This window comes from Phocoena phocoena, chromosome 8 (assembly GCF_963924675.1).
Source record: "Phocoena phocoena chromosome 8, mPhoPho1.1, whole genome shotgun sequence".
In the NCBI taxonomy this organism is placed as follows: domain Eukaryota; kingdom Metazoa; phylum Chordata; class Mammalia; order Artiodactyla; family Phocoenidae; genus Phocoena; species Phocoena phocoena.
In genome coordinates this window covers 84,417,080-84,435,867 of record NC_089226.1, presented here as the reverse complement: position 1 = coordinate 84,435,867, position 18,788 = coordinate 84,417,080, and the positions used below count along the sequence as shown (strand labels likewise).

At 33.8% G+C, this 18,788-nt stretch overlaps 1 protein-coding gene across 1 annotated transcript in view; it reads left to right on the top strand.

The window, feature by feature from the left end:
* CCDC73 (coiled-coil domain containing 73) overlaps positions 1-18,788 on the top strand; it is a 106,177-nt gene that overhangs the window by 43,265 nt on the left and 44,124 nt on the right. The window contains exons 6-8 of the mRNA XM_065882877.1: positions 475-513; positions 6,161-6,296; positions 6,539-6,618. Of these exons, the coding sequence (XP_065738949.1) occupies positions 475-513; positions 6,161-6,296; positions 6,539-6,618 (255 nt within the window). The remainder of the gene's footprint in view (positions 1-474; positions 514-6,160; positions 6,297-6,538; positions 6,619-18,788) is intronic.

The window sequence follows — 18,788 nt, the reverse complement described above, 5'->3', positions numbered from 1 at the left end:
CCATGCTTATCTATTTTATCAAAATTTTTTCAACGAAGAGCTAATATTAAGTAGCAGACTCTCCTAGAGTTTTCTTGCTGTCCTTCTTGCTTTATTTTTCTTCATAGTAGTTGTCACTCTGTAACTTCTTTACTTTTTACTTATATTTAATTGTCTGTCTACCACCACCCCCACTAGACAGAAAGCTTGTTACGGGGCAGGGACTTTGTTCATTGTTGTATCCCAGGATCCTAGGAAAATGGCTGGCATATAGTAAGTGCTCCATAAATATGTGTTGAATAAATAAATAAATGTATTGTTTTTGTTATAAAGAATAAAGTTATGGTAAGTAACATTTTGAAAAAGTGTCACTGGAAAAAATTGCATATAAGATACACGTCACATTATATAACATACAATTTTAATATCAGAAGGAATTTATAACAAATAACTAAAAAGTTTTCATGAGATTTTTTTCCCCTTATTGTTTTCAAGGTTTCTGAATATTCTTTACAGAAGAAAGTGAGTGAAATGGTAAGGAAATTTCAAAATATACACCCACCCCAGATTAGTGCATAATGTGCACAGTATTTTTGTCAATATTAATGTGACATTTATTGTAAAAAAATGTTGAAACTGGATATTAATATCCCCTTTAAAGGACTGAATTACAATTTCAGATATAGCTTAAATGAATTTATTTCACAAATTTATTTCCAGATAGTGTTTACATGTTATAAAATAAATTTAACACAGTTCCCAAATTATTGGTAGAGGTCTTATATGAAAATTGAACAACAAAGAAGTGAAAACAACAGAATTCTGAAACCCCTTACTTTAATATCTTTTCTAGGTATTTGTGTAAACACATAGTTATTACTTTTAGCCTGAAAATTTGAAATAATATGAAGTAGCATTTGAATACTACACTTGGGATATGGTACTCATCCCTTATCATTCAACAAGTGTTAATTTGTTGTGCATTCCTCTTCTGCAGTATATTAAAATTAATATTTACATTTTTACAGCATAACATTTTATGAAATATTTACTTTGATATTCTATCTTTCTATCCCTGTTCGATTCAGAAGAATTTTTTTCTCTGTATTTTTGATTGAGCAAAATTCTCCCATATCCACTTATATTTTTAGAAGGCTTCTTGGGTGGGTTTATGCTATTTCGTTCTTCCTTCTTTGGAGCAGACTGTAAGGCAAGTAAAAGTAATTTTTGAGTAAGGTTTATGTATTATATCTATGAGAAGTAAGAAATGAGAGATCATTCCTTATGACGTTAAATACAAAAATATAAAATAAGTATTTTGCTTCTTGAAATGTTTTGGTGTGTTAGAAAATAAAAGAGCCATAGAAAGATTGCTAAGCTTGATTGAATAAAAGATGTGAAAATTCTGTCACTGTTCAACTGGAAAGACTACAGATAATATTGTCAGACTATTTTAAACTATGATTTTAATTAAGGAGCTGAAAAACTAGATTCTGGTTTAGCTTTAAGTACCATGACATTTGTACTGAAAGTCATCTTCAACGCTACAGTGGTTTTACACAAAATATAGTGAAATTGAATAATGTACCCTCTGACCTGGGAGATAAGGCTACAAGTTAAAGATCAAAGGCAACATAAAATGTGTTTTATTTTATTCCACTTTAAAATTTCATCAAACAGATACTTATAATCTTAAAAAAACATGGAAACATGCAATATACTTTTGATAGTTTTTGGTCACTTTTGAACATTTTGTTAATGTGAATTTAAGACTCTTAAGAACCTACTAAAATTTGAATTATAGTTATATTTTTTCTGACAGTTCAAAGCATTAAATAAATCACTTTACATTAAAATAATTTTATATATTGATAGATATACAATATTTCATGCCAATTTTGGCAGAATATTATGTATATTTTAGATGATGGATTTAAAAGTTAAAAATAAACCTTTTTCTAAACATTCTTACATTATTCTTTTTACATTATTCTTACATAATTCAGGTGACCTTTTCTTTATTCAAAGTACTAAACAGTATTCAGTAATCCAGTTAATTTTATTCAAATCAGCACATTATCCTTTTATATTGATATTATTTGACTATGTGCAAGACATGAAACAAGATGGTCACTTGTGCCAAGGCAGGACTTTGGGGAGCAATTGATAAGTGTCCCAAAAGAAATAATTTTAAAAATAGTATTAAGACACTTTTAAACAAGTTCATGATTTCCTATAGGCAAGCTCTTAACTACTAGAAAATTTCTGTCTTGTGGGAATTCAATAAGGTGATTTTCATGTAGAGGTGGTATGTCTCTAGATAAATTAACACAATTATGAATGGAAAGATTCATCTAGCTCTAAAAGTACCCAGATTTTCTCTTGAACAAATGATCACATTGATCATTACCAATAAAACAAATGCAACTAAATATGATAAAAATAAACTATAGAACATCAAATTAATTGATTTGGTCATTGATGAAAATCTTCCCTGCTTTGTTCCCATAATTACTGTATAGGTGACTATGTTGTGTAATTGAGTTGCCAATAGAGCTTAACGAACAAAATAAAAATTTATCCAACCATCTCTTAGTTATAGTTTCTTTTTTGTATATCACTTTCCTTTAAAGAAAAGACTTATAAGAATAATTTATTTTGTCTTTATTAAATTAAAACAATTTTTCAGTATTGAAGGTTTTGATGAGATTTGGAATTACCACATATTTTCTTTCAGAGTAGAATATTTTTAGACTAAAGACTTGTCTGGAAGTAATCTTCATGATTATAATAATTATATACATCTGTACACATAAAATATGTAACTTTAGTTTTTTTAAGTAGTATATACCTAATGTTGTGACTAAAAAGGTGAAAGTATCAATATCCTAGGAAAGATGCCATGGGTTTTTAAAAAGTGAGTTTTATAATCCATTGATTTATTTTGGGTTTATATTGAAGAAATTAAAAGGTAAGTTGCAAAAATAGAAATGAGGAATATATGAAGTTTGTTTTGGGGTTTTGAATCTTTTTCTCTACAATTTACTTATAACAAACTAATTGTTTTAAGGGAAATTAATTTTATCTCCAGAAGTTTTCAAATCAGTCTCTATAAGGAAATAAGAAATGAGGGAAATGAGCAGCTATGGCTTTTATTAGTAAGTATAGTTCTGAAAAGTTGGGTGTAAATGTTATTTTTAAATTATTCTTATTTTAAATGCCTTAAGAGGCTTTTAAGTAAACTTTTAGCCCACACACACTTGTAATTATGCATGTGCTGTCTTTCTCTAATCTTGATTTTCAAAGATTAAAATTGTTTAAAATGAGGTACGTATGTATTTGGAAAGCAGGCAATCCTGATATTATTTTCTTGTTGACAGTCTTTGCATTTAGTAGTAAAAGTGTATGAAAGAGAAAATAACTTGACCCAATTCAGACAGGTAAAAAGAACAAAAGCACTACATACTTAGCCATTTCTTAGTCATTGCAATAAAATAATCTTTATTATGCTATAGTATGTAATGTTAAAGTTATAATAACACCATCAATTTAGTTGTATTATTCTTTATAATGTTCTTAGCTTTCTCAGGCAGGTGTTACCAATCTGCTTTTTGTTGTTGCTTCCCAAAGAATTTAAACTATTTGCTGACAGTCATGCAGTTAGTGGCAAGCTGCCCTCTTCATCTCATTATCAAAACTAAATCAGGGCAGCCAAGTAGGTTTATATGTGAACAGCCGCATATAGGCCTGTATGAGCTAATGAGCTGTAGGTACCCATTGTGATTTAAACGTCTTTATAGCATTTATCATGGCCATTGTATAGACTAATGTATTTGAAAATCAGAATTGTATCATGCAAACAAATGAAACTGCATTTTAATTCAAATTTGGCTTCAAGCAAAGGATGTTGGGATAGAGTATGTTACAAACTAATCTAATGTGTACAGAGTTCTATGTATGTAGAGAACACCTATGAACTCACTTTGATCTTTGCTGCATTTTTACTTCCCGGGATTAGTTAACCTTTGCAGACATTAACAGTATTAATGTGTATTAATATGTAGTAGATGGTATTCTCATAAAGGCTATCTAAAAATTGATTTGACTTGAAAAATTGAAAGAATTCACTGAATTGAAAAAAATGTCTTTAGACCAATTTTTAGTGAAATTGTATTGGGTTTCTACACATCTCCTGAAAGGAGTATAATTCTCTAGAGAATTAAGTGGTATTTGAGAGGAACAGAATATGGGTCATTATTGTTCATTGTTTAGTTATTGATAATAGTGACTACCCAGATAAGCATAAGATCTCAGGGGTAAGTGCACTTGTCAACTTGTTTGAATTTATAACTGCTGCATGCTTAATTCAAATGACTAAGTAGTGAATTTGAAAAGCCCATAGAAGTGCATGAGAAAAATTTAACTCATCTTTCATAACCATTGCCAGTGTACTTACCACTTTGCTTAAAATTGTTTAAAAAAATCTTTGAAAAGTTAAGATTTTCACCAGATTTGCCAAGTTAATATAGTTAGGTACAACTTAAATTATGATGTGTGTTCCTTATTAATATTAGAGAGGGCTATTCTTAGTCCAAATAAAAATTAGGCTATTGAAGGCACTTTTATCATTTAAGGAATAGTAATAACAAAACATTATATTGTACTTGGTATGTGATAGGCTCTGTTCTTAGTGCTCTGTAGGCATTAATTTGTCTTATCTTCACAACAACCCTATGAGGGAGATACTGGTATAATCTCTATTTTAAAGACAGGGTAGATAATTTTCCTGAGGTCACACAGCAACTAAATTACAGAGGCAAGATTTAAACATAGGCAGAATAGCTTTTGACCACTCTACTATACTGCCTGTACTTTGGTGTTAAGAAGTACAAAATGGCTCTGGTTAACTTATGCAAAAGGAAATTTAGTGGAGACACTTGCAATCAATCAGAGAGTCAAGAATGGTTTTGAAAATGAACAGGGACTAGGTTAATTCCGGGGTTTGAGAAGCAGGATGTAGGAACCCAGGATGGAGGAGGTCTCATATCAGTCTGGATAGGATCACCACTGAATTTCTTTAGCTTTATAGTCTTTTTTGATCAAGATTCAGATTCCAAGAATGTAGAAATCAATTGGTTTATTTGGAGTAATATGCCCTATACTTGACTAGGGGGAGAATAGGACCCCTGAATTTGATCTACTAGATTGCAATGAAGAAGTATTTCAAGGAAATACTTGAAAATGTGTTACTTTTGGGTAAGGGAAATAGATGCTGTCCAGGCAAATGTAACAAATTGCCACTGTCAGAACTCTGTGAGACAACAGTTCATTCAGAAAGTAATTACTGAGTGACTATTGATGGGCTACACTGTTCTTTGTTTATCCTCTCTCAGTAGAAACTGAAATGTGTGGCAGAAATGAATGAAAGTTGTGAAATCAATGATTCTGCTAATGCCAGAATAAAAACTTTCAAAGAGTGTTATTGATTCTGTTAACATAATATTTCTTCTAAAAATTTTAAGTCATTTTTCTAAGTATGGTAAAACAAGCTCCTTTAGCTGAAAGCAGTGAAGGCCCATATTATATTATATATAGGGTCTAATTTTTACCAACTGTGTCTCCTAGCTTAAGTAAACTTTCTGCTATACTATATTGTCTCCCTATCACTGATAGATATTGTTCTCATTGTTCCAGTTTTTAATGCAGTGAGAAGGTGCTATATTCATTAATATTAATCTCAGAAAATTTATCTGAGTTTTGATAATGTACATTATGCCAGCATTTAGAGAAAAAAATTGTTTCCTAAATAATCAGGAGTATTGCTTTAATAATATTCTCCTCACTTTGCTTAGTGCTGTACTGGACTAATTAACTTTTCGGTAAATAAAACAACCAATTGATTTTGAAAAAGAAATTATTAACAAGGAAAATATAACTTTAAGTGACTATTTTGTTACAGGAAAAAAAAAATGCTTTAATTTTACCTAGATTTAGAACCTAACTAATATTTCCTCTCTAAGGTGTACTCAGAGAGTACTTTTTCATGACATACTTATGTTAATAACAACAGTTATTAAAAACAATAAATTGTTATGTATGTTTAATAAATATGTGTGTGTATATATATATATGTATGTATGTGTTATATATGTATAACATTTAAAATAACTCTTCAAAATAGGAACAAAAAGTCCAGTTACATTTTCTGGCTAAAGAAGATCATCAGAAGCAACTGAATGAAATTGAGAAATACTATGCTACAATAACAGGTCAATTTGGACTAGTAAAAGAGAATCATGAAAAGTTAGAGCAAAATGGTAGGTGCTATCTTATTTAAACTTAACATATTTAAGAGGAAATGTTTAAATGGACTTATTTATAATGAATAAATTGAACTTATCTGATACTGGTAATAGTAAATGGCAGTTTAATTAATATTATTAAATTCAGTAATAATTATATATATTGCATTGAGGCTATTTTCCTTGTCCATGTTAGTAATATTTCCTTAAAATGTACAATGAATGTAATGTTTTCCTAAGTGTCTTTCATGTTACAGTACAAGAAGCAATACAGTTAAACAAAAGACTTTCAGCTTTAAATAAAAAACAAGAATCTGAAATATGCAGTTTAAAGAAGGTATGATTGATATAGTTTATTGTATTATATAAAACTAGTTTTATGAAATAATACCAGAAAAGTTGGGTGGGTTTTTTTGTATAAAGATAAATGAAATGTTTTAAATACAGATTTATAAACTTTGAGTTATGATTTCAATAAATGCAATGAATGAATTTGTTCTAACCCATTCAAAATATTGTTTCTTTGACGTGTGACCAGTGGCATGCATTTTTATGATGATATGAATAACCAATAAGCATTCACTATATGTTAATCTCATTAGCACCATTCATTCATTCATTCAACTTTTGAGTGGCTCTGTGTGCCAGGTACTATATGGCACTTAGGGTACAGGTATGAAGAAAATGAAACATGCTCCTGCTTCTTTGAGTTATAGTCCAATGGAGGAGTTACACATAAAACCATCACACAGATCAAGTAAGTTAAAACTGTTATAAGTGATATGAAGAAAAAGTAGAGGATGTGATGACATTATCATAGATGACTTCATTACATTGGGGGTAAAGTGGTGGGGGAGGGAAGAGGATGATGTTTCAGGCAAGGGAACAGCAAAAGCCTTGAGACAGGAAAGAGTTTAATGTATATGAGGAACAAGAAAAAGTCTGGTATGGCTGGAGCATTTTGAGTGAAGGAGTGCATTGGATATTTATTGGTAGCTTACTGAGCATCAATATCCCCTTTCTCCTTTCTAAACTTATCCAGAGTTTTGTTTTGATGCCTCCAGCTTTAGAGAGGAGCTCTAAATTGGCACAAGGCCATAAACATATTTCATTACTCTAGCCACAGTCTTTGGCTTAGGAGTGGATAAATGACCTTACCCGGTGGTTATAAACCAGGAAGAATGTAACTCCTACTGGGGCTGGCAGTCATCCTACAATCATGAGAAGCTAAAAAGGAGGAACTTGAAATGTGGATGCCAAATTGCTGTGATATAAAGAAACCTGTTCTTTGATGACACTTTTGAGTTCCTGAATGGACCAACCCTGCACTTGCCCTGCCTCTAGACTTTTCAGTTATGTGAGCCAGTAAATCCGCATTATTTTAAGCCAGTTTCCTTAGGGCCAGTTTAATTTTCCATTATTTGCAACTAAAAATATCCCCACTGATAACAGGGGAGAACGGTATGAGAGCAAGGTGAAGTAGGCAAAGCCTTGTTCTTTCTACAGAGAATGACTTACTTCCTTTTCCTAATCTTTTCAAAGCCCCAGCTGAAATAATACCACTTTGGACCACCTCCTTATCCCTGAGAGAATTAAGTACCTGTCTTTACTGACACTGAATAAATGCTTTGAAACAACATTTACTGAGTGTCACTTAAATATCTTTGATTTTCTAAAATTGGAATATGATATGCCTGGGTTTAATTTTTTTATTTTTATTTTTTTTGCGGTATGCGGGCCTCTCACTGCTGTGGCCTCTCCCGTTGCGGAGCACAGGCTCTGGACGCGCAGGCACAGCGGCCATGGCTCATGGGCCCAGCCGCTCCGCGGCACGTGGGATCTTCCCAGACCGGGGCACGAACCCGTGTCCCCTGCATTGGCAGGCGGACTCTCAACCACTGTGCCACCAGGGAAGCCCCTGGGTTTAATTTTTTTAGTCACTTTTTCTTCTTGATGTTCTCTGAGCTTCTTGGATTGTGGTTTGGTGTCTGACATTAATTTGGGGAAAGTCTCAATCATCAGTGCTTCAAATACTGCTTCTTTTTCTTTCTTTCATCTCCTTCTGGTACTCCCATTATGTATACGTTACAATTTGCATATGTTACATTAGCTGACCCGCAGGCGATGGATAGTCTCTTATGCTTTTTCATTCTTTACTCTTTGTTTTCAGTTTTGGAATTTCTATTGTCATATTCTCAAGCTCAGAGGTTATTTACTCAGCTTTGTCCAGTCTACTATTGAGACCATCAAAGTCATTCTTCGTTTCTGTTGCAGTGTTTTTGATATGAAGCATTTCATTTTTATTCTTTTTTAGAATTTCCATCTCTCCATTTACATTATCCATCTGTTCTCCCATGTTTTGTCTGTTTTTTCCATTAAAGCTTTTAGCATATTAATCATAGTTTTAAAAAATTTCAGGTCTGATAGTTTTAATATTCCTGCCATATCTGACTCTGGTTCTGAGGCTTGTTCAGTCTCTTCAAATTGTGTCTTTTGCCTTATAGTATGCCTTGTAATTTATTTGTTGGAAGGCAGACATGATATACTGGGTGAAAGAAACTGCAGTCAATAGGCATATAGTAATGTAGTGGTAAGATAGGGGGATGGGTGCCCGATGATTAGATGAGCCTGTTGTCCCTGGACTGTGAATTTCACCAGTGTTTCTCAGTCCCTGCCCACCCACCCCATACGGCACAAGGATGGTTGGAGGGGGATAGAGTTGGATATTACCCTTCCCTCAGGTAGTTTAGACTCAGGTCAAATAGTTTCTCCTGAGGGCAGGACTTGTTGATAAGAAAAAAATGAGTTGGTGTATTCAAAATGGTTACTTTTTCTCTCCTTTTCCTCCTGCTTTTAGCAGGAGGGAATTTTCTCTGATATTCAGTATGAGAGGACCTGGAGGTAAAATTTCACAAAAGTTTGAGACCCCCAATGACTGTGTCCGCTGAATTTTTTAACTCTGAATTGTCCACTCTGAGCCTCTGGGAATTAGTCAATTACAGTTCCGTTTTTCCTACCCTGGCATTGGTTCCTGTGGAGGTTTCTGTTTCTGATTCTCTGTATTTACCTGTCCATCTCTCCAATTTTTGAGGCAGCAATTTGCCTTATGACCTCATTTGTCTAGCAGATGTAAGAGGAGTTGTTGATTTTCAGTTCAGCTTTTTACTTGTGGTGGGATCAAGTGGAAACTTCTAACTAGCTCATTACATGCTGGACCAGAAACCAGAAGACCCTCTGTTTTTATATTTAACTATAATTTTACAAAAATTAAAAATTTATTAAGACAACTTATTATTTACAGAGACACAGGCTTAAGTTTTGAAGAGTGTTTGTGCTACCAGATGAATGACATATACTTTAATATGTAATTCAAGAAATCAGGAAATTTTACTACTTTATCTTTTAGTACCATTTCCAGGAAAGCAGGACCACAGGGGCTAAAGATTGACGTGACTTCTGAATGCTAAGCCAGAGTTCAAAGACCATTAATATTTGTAACTCTGTTATATCTAGGTCTTGTTCTTATAACTGCCAACAAATTGGTTTCAAATTCCTTGGACTCTCTCCTTATACCCGAGGGATCAGAAAGTAAGAGCATAGGGGTAGCCCAGTACAGAATATTAGAATGGTAATAAGTGTATGTGCCTAGCCCTTAAAAATCTTCTCTCTATCTAGCAAACTACCTAAAAGGATAGGTTTTTAAAAAATATTTATTTATTTGGCTGCATCGGGTCTTAGTCGCAGTGTGCGGGGTCTTTGTTGTGGCATGTGGGATCTTTCGTTGTTACGCGTGGGCTCTTTGTTGCAATGCACGGGCTTCTCTCTAATTGGCGTGCAGGCTCTCTAGTTGTGGTGTGCGGGCTCTAGAGCGTGCGGGCTTAGTTGCCCCCTGGCATGTGGGATCTTCCTTCCCTGACCAGGGATCGAACCCACGTCCCCTGCATTGGAAGGTGGATTCTTAACCAGTGGACCACCAGGGAAGTCCCAAGAGGACAGTTTATATGTAAAGAATATTTCTTTTCAGTCACATTTAAGAATATTAGAGATGGTTCTTATGATACAAGGAGAAAAAGCTGTAATTTGAAAATTTCGTCTGTCATTTCAAATCAGAATTGTCAAATGGACCATTCATTTTTATCAATATAAACTTTGAAAGCAAATATAAATAAATAATACTGACTGAGTAGTTGTGAATAAGCATGTTTTCAGTGATATCTCTTTGGTTCATTTTTTGTTTAATATTGTTGTCAGTGTCTTAAGTGGTTAGATCATTAATTTGATGATTATATTAAAATAGTCATATGTGCTTTATTCAGTTAGTTTTTGCATTATTATGAAAATATTATACCTCATAAATTTCTCTATTAAATTATGTTTTTTTTCATTAAATAAGAACAAATGTTGCATTGTAATGTAATAGACTTGTATTTCTAATGTATAGTTTAAGACTGACCTGTAGATGGAGATGAGGCTCATGTACATCCATGGAGCATTTCCCTTGCTGGATTTTTGTGAAAGGAGTAAAGAATGTCTCTGTACACAAGTGGAATAGTGTTGCTCATGAGCACACTTGCCCCCTTTTCCCAGGTCTTGCAGCCTTGGCCAGGGCTGCCTAAATGTACTGAGGTGTCATGTGATGGTGGCCTCTGTCTCTATAGAAAGCATTAAGTCAGTAATCATGCTGCTAAATAGTTCTTGGAAGAGAGATTGTAGAGAAGGGTAAGGTGAGAGAATGTTACTACCTTTGAGAGTTCCAAGTTCGAGAAGCTGAAAGGGTAAGAATTTACAAATATATTTTTAAACAGATAGTTTTTAATATTTCAGACATACTAGGTACAATAATTTTGTAGTTTTTAGTGTAGCCTTAATTTTTAACTTTAAGAATAGTGTTTTCTGTTTTGATTTTCTTTTTCAGAGGCTAATCGAGCCTACTAACATTGTTTTCCATTACTCAGTTAACACTTTTAATCATTAATTTTTCCAAAGATAACTTTTATTTTTCTTTTATGCTGTTCTATGATTATGTCCAGGACAGTTAAGTTACTGGTTTGTGATAAGATGGAATTCTTTTTTTTTTTTTTTTCCTTTTGTGGAACAAAGTTAAACAGACCAAACTTACTTGTTAGATAAAACTAAGTATTACAGTTCTGAATGCTGGGTTCACCATTATGGCAATCATGAAGAATTCCTGATACTATCTGTGAGCAGCATTCATAACCTCTGCTATTTGTCTGAGTAAACGTCAGAGGACTCAAGGAGATAGTGATATTTAACAGACTACCTCATACCAGAAGAGGAGGGGTAAAGGAGAAAAGGGCTTGATATTTATGACTCTAGGAACTATAAGTTGTAATTTAATGAGATCAAAGCATGTGCTGCATGCTTATTTGCTGCACTAACAGCTTTGAATAAAATGGTTAGAAAACAGACAATGTACTAAAAGTTCAGGATATTTAAAAGCTATAAGAGCTATAAATTCAAAAACATACTTTCAGTCGAAAATCATTTTGTGAAGGTCTCTGCTTTTAATTTAATATGCTATTAAGATTACATAATTAATATATAAAAGAAAAAGAAAGACTTAAGAAAAGATTAGTTTTTACTTTTGTCAGCCACATACTGGGTTTTTGCCCCTTGCCACTCCCTTCCCACTTCCCTGTTGTTTTATAACAGTTATTGTAATAGGAATTGATGTATTTTAGAGTATCTTCTGTAAAACTTAGCTGATTACAACAGCTCCATGCTTTCAGTTGTGGAAAAATGTATTGACAGAAAGACATAAGACATTTGTTGCACTTTGTAACCTAGGCAGAAGAAAAACTTTTAGAAAACCAATCCTTTTTTTTAATTCAGAGAATTGTAAGCTACTTTACGTTTTAGCCATATACCTCAGTTTAATTATATTTTTATCAATAGGACATTGTATCTTAGGAGTGAATCTAGAACAGAACACTAATTTAAAACAAGCCATCTAATTAATTTCTAAGTTGTTTACTTTATACAGGTGTATCTTGCTCCAGGAAAACCCAATATAAAAGAATTTTAAATTCAGAAAAATTGTTGGAAGTTTTCTTTTAAAAATTACCATTTTAGTGCACAAAAAAGCAGCTTGAAAGCAAGGTTTTAGAACACCATGTGCAAAGCAAAGAAAGATGTACATTATTTTAAACCTAATATCATTGGTGTCTTTTAAAAAAATCAGTTCAGCATAAAAGATTTTTTATTACTCAGGTGGTGTTTGATTAAATAACAAGAAACAACATAAGTATTAGTCAAACATCCTGAAAATCTGAGTTGAGATTAAAACTTTGAGGTACTCTAACAGATATTTTTCCTTTGAACTAATCTCTTTTAAATTTTTAAAAACTTAAATTAATTGCTGAAATGACTGTCTTTAGTTTTGTATCCTTCAGTACGCATAGTCAATTTAACTATCATCCTGTTTTTGAATGTTTATCCAAGGTGGATATAATAAGATCAATAAATTCGTTTATTCAGGAAGTTTGTTGAGTCAATGACCATATGGCTTATGAACTAGAATGTTTTATTATATTGTCTTATGTCTGTAATTGTTGTTTTGTAGAATATTCTTGGACCTGAATTTGTAATGCAGAATTAACCCATTTTAATCTCACAAGTTTAGGGTTGTTGATTAAGACAGTCAAGGTTCTAGCCCCAAAATATGCTGTTCTTTTATTTATTTATTGCTGTTCTTTTAAAGTTAGCATGATGTTAGTGACTCACCACCTACTAAGCTTTATTTTTTTATCATCGATAAGAAAATTTTAGTGGTCTGTTCACATTTAAATGAGAAGCATCTGTTTATAACATGGTGGTCTACAGGGTTGTGGTTGTTACCTTGATCAGAGGAAGCCATCTCGTTCAATCAGTGATTAAACCCCCAGCACTGTACTTTCCTATGTGCTATACAATACACTGAGCACTATACTACGCCTACCACTTTCTATACAATTTTACAAATTGACTATGAACTATCATGTCATTAACAATAGTCTTATTTGGCTGACATTGACTGCTGTCACCAAGTATTTTTATTGCCATTTGCTTTATCCTGAATAAATCAACTTTGATTTCATCAAATCTTATATTAGGCAAAGGTGTCACATTTTTTTAATATCATGTTCATCACTCTTTTCTTCTTATGTTCATTAAAATTTTTGGTTCTTCTTAGATCCCTGACTGTATTACGTTCTATGGGATAAGTATGAAACGTGGTTCTTTTCCTTGAGATGTTCATAGTCTACAAAAAATCTCTTATTGTAATCAGTTATGAAATAATGAATCTTAATTCTTTAAATAAAGAATACTTATTCATAACACCATTAGGACTTCAGACCACTTTATTCTAAAAGTAGAGAAAATAATCATAGAATCCCTTGAATTCACCTTAGTAGTAATAACAGGTAACAGTGCCTAGAACATAGCAGATGCTCAACAAATACTTGTTGCATAGATTATTACATGCCAGGCACTTTGTTAGTGTTTTAAAAAATTATATCTCCATTTTACAGATGAGGAGCTTGAGACAGAATGCATTTAAGTAAGTTACCTAAAGTTACACAACAAGGAAAATAGAATGAGGTTTGGAACCCAAACAAATTTGGCTCCAGAACCTGTGATCTTAACCATTCTACTGGTAACAGTAACAGTATAAGCAATTCATCCGTGTAAGTTTCCTCTCTGCTTCATTCACCATTAGAAAGCATATGTTTATTAAAAGGGGAAGTTGCTAATATTCATCCTCCTAAACTACTAGGTCCCCATAGACCTTGACTCTTTGTATCTAGACTAGTATTTCCATTACCTTGAAACTTATCATTAAATACTGCTTCCTTTGGGCTCTGTCATTCAGCCCTTCTCCTTCTCCCACCAGAGCATCCTTTTCTATCACCTGTACCATTTACATACCCCACTCTGTTCTTAGATTGACCTCTAGTGTTTTAGTCTCCATTACTTCACCCAGTCCATTGGCCTATTTCTGCCTACACATAATTCCCTGCATAATATTTCTCATTTATTCTGTTTATTTTAACTCATACTTTACCTTTTTTCTCTAAAACTAAACCTTTCAACTATAGTCATCCAAAGGAGGTACATGACTTAGATCATAACTAGTGTTGCTTTTCTCCTTATATTCTCATTTGCAATATGAATTTAATGATGTCTGCCTTTCCTGTTTTATATATGTGTAACAAATATAAAATAATATGTGGAAAAGCACTTCAGAAAGTTTAACATGCATAGAAATTTATGGGATTATTGTTACTTGCAAGTGAAATTAGGTTAAAATTAAGGCATATTTTGATGGTGCAGTTTTTCTGCACCATAACTATAGGTGGGTTATATGCATAGGCTTTCAAGACAACTAAAACATTGCCTCATCTGATAAATTTTTTATCAGATAGGAAAGTCTGAAATTTCTTCCAACTCATTAATTGCTTTTTCCCCCTTCGTGCTTGAATTATATTCTGTTTTTACAATGACTAGTTCTCTCCCAACTATTTGTCTTCTTCAGATCTTCTCTAAATTTCATGGAATCATAAGGATCATCTGATCTACTGGTTTTTATCTTTCTTTGAGTTGTAGAACCTTCTGTTAAAGATGTGGAAACTCAGTATTAAAACAAAGTAGAGCTACTTGTGCTTGAAGGGAGAGTTTTAGGAACACTGGAGCCATGCAAGTTGGCTCTTTCTTCTCTATCAGCAGCTGTGGAGGGGCTCCATGGAACCACTAGGACTTCTCAGAGCACAATTTAAAAACCGTTAACTGGATCCAACAGTTAGTTGAATTATTCAGAGTCAAGCATCTTGTAAAAAAGTCTCCATTTATCCTCACTTTGTACTGTGTACTATTTGTAGTCAGTAATATTCTAAACAACCTATAAATTTTATAATGTTATTTGAAATTCTTCATGTAGTGGATATTGTGATAATTCCTCAACATCTAGTGCACCTCATATGATCAGTCGGTCTCTAAGCCAATTAATATCATCTCCATTCCTTATGCCAGTATTTGGTTCAGGAATGAGCATGTGATCTAATTCTGGCTAGCAGGAGGTGGTTCAAAGAAAAATTCTCTTACTCTTTAGTAAGAGTTCCAGGAAGAGACAGTTGCTGTGGAATACCTAAATTACCTCATTATTATTTAATGGTTTAAGTATGGTTTTCTGATAGTTATAACCAAAGCATCCTAACTTATACTGACAATTCATGCTTTTCATTACAGAATATTGTATTTTGTACAAAATGATGTTTAAAATATAAAATGTATTAATTTTGAACATCTGTGTGATAGTTCACTTTTTAAGGGTCTTTGGGTACAAGTAAATTCCTCCGGTTCCCAGATTATCTTTTTTTTTTTCCAATTCCTCCAAAGCTGTATCATAATGTCTCTTTCTTTTCTTCATATTCTTTTTTTCAATTAGCTCATCCTCCTTAATTCCATCATTCACTTCATATAGATGACTTCATATCTATATTTCTAGCCTCACATTTCTTTTAATCTCCAGTTCCGTATTTTCAACTGCCTGCAGGTCATCGCCTTTTATGACTTACTGTAGGTCACCCATTGGATTGATTCTTTATTCTCCCCATGCTTCCTCCTCCTGCTGCCAAAAAAAAAAAAAAATCATGCAACTCTCCTTTCAAAGGAAACCATCTTGCTGCCTATGAAGGTGAACCATCACTGATACCTTGAAACTTCATTTGAGGGAATTCATCATATGTAACCTTTTATACTTTGAAAAATAATAAATGAATGGTTTTTTTTAGAACAGTAACAGCCTATGGCTTAGGCTTTGTGATTTGTGCTTTTTGGCTTTCTTAAGAGTGAATCTCAGAATATTGTCCCTCTCTTATTTCTTGTCTTTAATAGATTTTTCATCTATTTCATCAGTAAAGTAGATTTTTCGTTTCCTTTCCATTTTCATGCATCTCTGTTTCACATTTCATGGTCTCTTATTTCTTCTAGCTTCATCTAAACGCTTTGAAATCATCTTTTTTCCTTCATTTCCTTTGTCTATTCAATTATATCTTTCTTTAGAATGTCTCATTTTTCATTATCCATTTCTCAGTGGTATAGACATTCATCATCTCATGCCTGGATTAATAAAATAGCCTCGTAGCCAGTGTTCTATTCTCCAGTTGTGGTTTTTTTTTTTTTTTTTTTTTTGGGCGGGGGTTGGTATGCGGGCCTCTCACTGTTGTGGCCTCTCCCGTTGCGGAGCACAGGCTCCGGATGCGCAGGCTCAGCGGCCATGGCTCACGGGCCCAGCCGGTCCGCGGCACGTGGGATCCTCCCGGACCGGGGCACGAACCTGTGTCCCCTGCATCGGCAGGCGGACTCTCAACCACTGACACTTAGCATATGTAGAAGGAATGATAAATTGAATAGTTCTCCTTTGTCTAACAAATCAAGTCCAAAACTTTTTTTTCCAGCTTTATTGAGATATAATTGACATATAACACTGTTTAAGCTTAAGGTGTACAACATGTTGATTTAGTCCCAAACTTTTAAAATTGGCTTTCCAGAACTTCCATGGTCTGGTCCCATTTTACATCTTCAACATTGTTTCCTACTACTTCCTAATAAGCATCTTCCATTCTGTTTAATCCAAAATCTTTGTTGCCATTATCATAATTCTTAATTTTCCCTATCTTTTTACCTTTTCTCTCCTCCATATTCCCTGCCCCAACTTGAAATGCCTTCTCTCAGCTTACTTGTATTAAACAGGATTGAGGCAGGAAACAGATGGTACATTGGTATGGGAAATTGAGAAAAGTTTGATGAAAGAGCTATTTACAGAGTTGTAGGCAGAGTTAAGGGAAACCAGCAAGGGATAGAAGCTAGACCTGATGGTGGCAAGGGAAGGAAGCAGATACTGGAACCTGGAGGGAGCTATAGGTAAAGCTGTAGAAGAAAGCTACAGTTCAGAAGCTGTGACCTTTGGTAAAGGTACAGAGCTATTGCCAATTTGTTGTCATGTAGGGAGGGAGCTGGGGAAACACCTCCATCTCTCTATCTTCCCAGCATACTGATTTACTGATGCCTCCCAGAGATTGAACCCCACAAGCCAGAGAGAAGGGAGCTTGCTTGCTGTATCCACGGATGCCACACAGGCCACAGAGAAAGTAGAGGGTGAATCAGGAGCGACAAATGAAGGTTATCCAGTATACTACTCATTCTTCAAGGCCTACCTCCTTCATTAAAACTTCTTTCATTATTCAGTACATGCTGATTGTTCTCTTTGTACATTATTTTGTCTGCCTGCTTTTCTGAAAATAAAGCTGTATCTCTTAACCCACGCGGTTACTTTAGCAGTCATTTTGTGTAGTGCACATATCTAAAGGGAATATGTGAACTAAGACCAATGAATCCATTCTCCTGGATTTTGGACTAGGGGGTAAAAGGTAATCAATCAGGCAAGTTTCCCTCTAGGTGGCTGAGGTTATAACATGTAGAACTGTGGAGGTATTGACAGCCCTGTTTTCTGCTGTTCCTTTTTCAGCTTCCTTGATACCACATTCTCTTGGTTTTCTTCCTGCCTCAGTTGACTGTATTTCTCAGCCTTCTGTATTAACAGCTTCTTTAATCCATGAATCTTGGAGTTCTTTAAGACTCAGTCATTTGTCATCATCTTTTCTCTAACTAATAACTAAATGACTGCACCTGTTTCCATAGCTTTACATACTATTTAAAAACTGATACATGAGAAATATGTGTTTATTGTAGGAAAAAAGAGAAAACACTTAACAGCAAAATGAAGAAAATAAAAATTTCCTGTAATCTCACCACACTAATTAACCAACTTCGGTACTTAAATACAACCTTTTAAAAACTGAAGTATATTAATCAAGATTCTTAATTGTAAGATGATTTTTTTTAGCAAAGGAATTTGGATGTTGGTCATCTCAGACTTGGAAAATTGTCAGAAACAAGAGAAGGTATATAACCAACTTCCACTACTAAGTTGTTGTACACTGCAGCTTGTACCATCACTGTTGACCATAGTAGATACTGCTACTGCTACAGCAGTATCACTGTTATCCATGGAAGGTTGAAGTAACTAGCACAGCCCCTGCTATCTACCAACAGAAAGGTTTGCAACAGTTCTTGTTCTTATGTTACTAGTTCCTGATCCAATATCCAAGACAAGTGCTTCTGATTATCAGAGCCTGGTGTCATGCTTATAAAAGTAGTATTTGGCATTTCTGGCTTCTCTAGTGGGCCTTCAAAATTCAAAGGGAGTTCAGGTGCTGTGTAATCAAGAATGTGAAAATCAGATCCTTGAGTATTTAATATACAATATACACAGAACAGCAGTACAATAAAGTACACGCCATTCAGAAGTTGGTGTTTCGGGATTTAAATGTGTTTGGATGTATCTGTTAAACTCAGTGGATATATAACTTCACAGTGAAAACTTCTTTTGTATCCCCTTCAAGTCTATCCTCTACAATGATGCCAGAGTTATTTTTCTAAAATGCA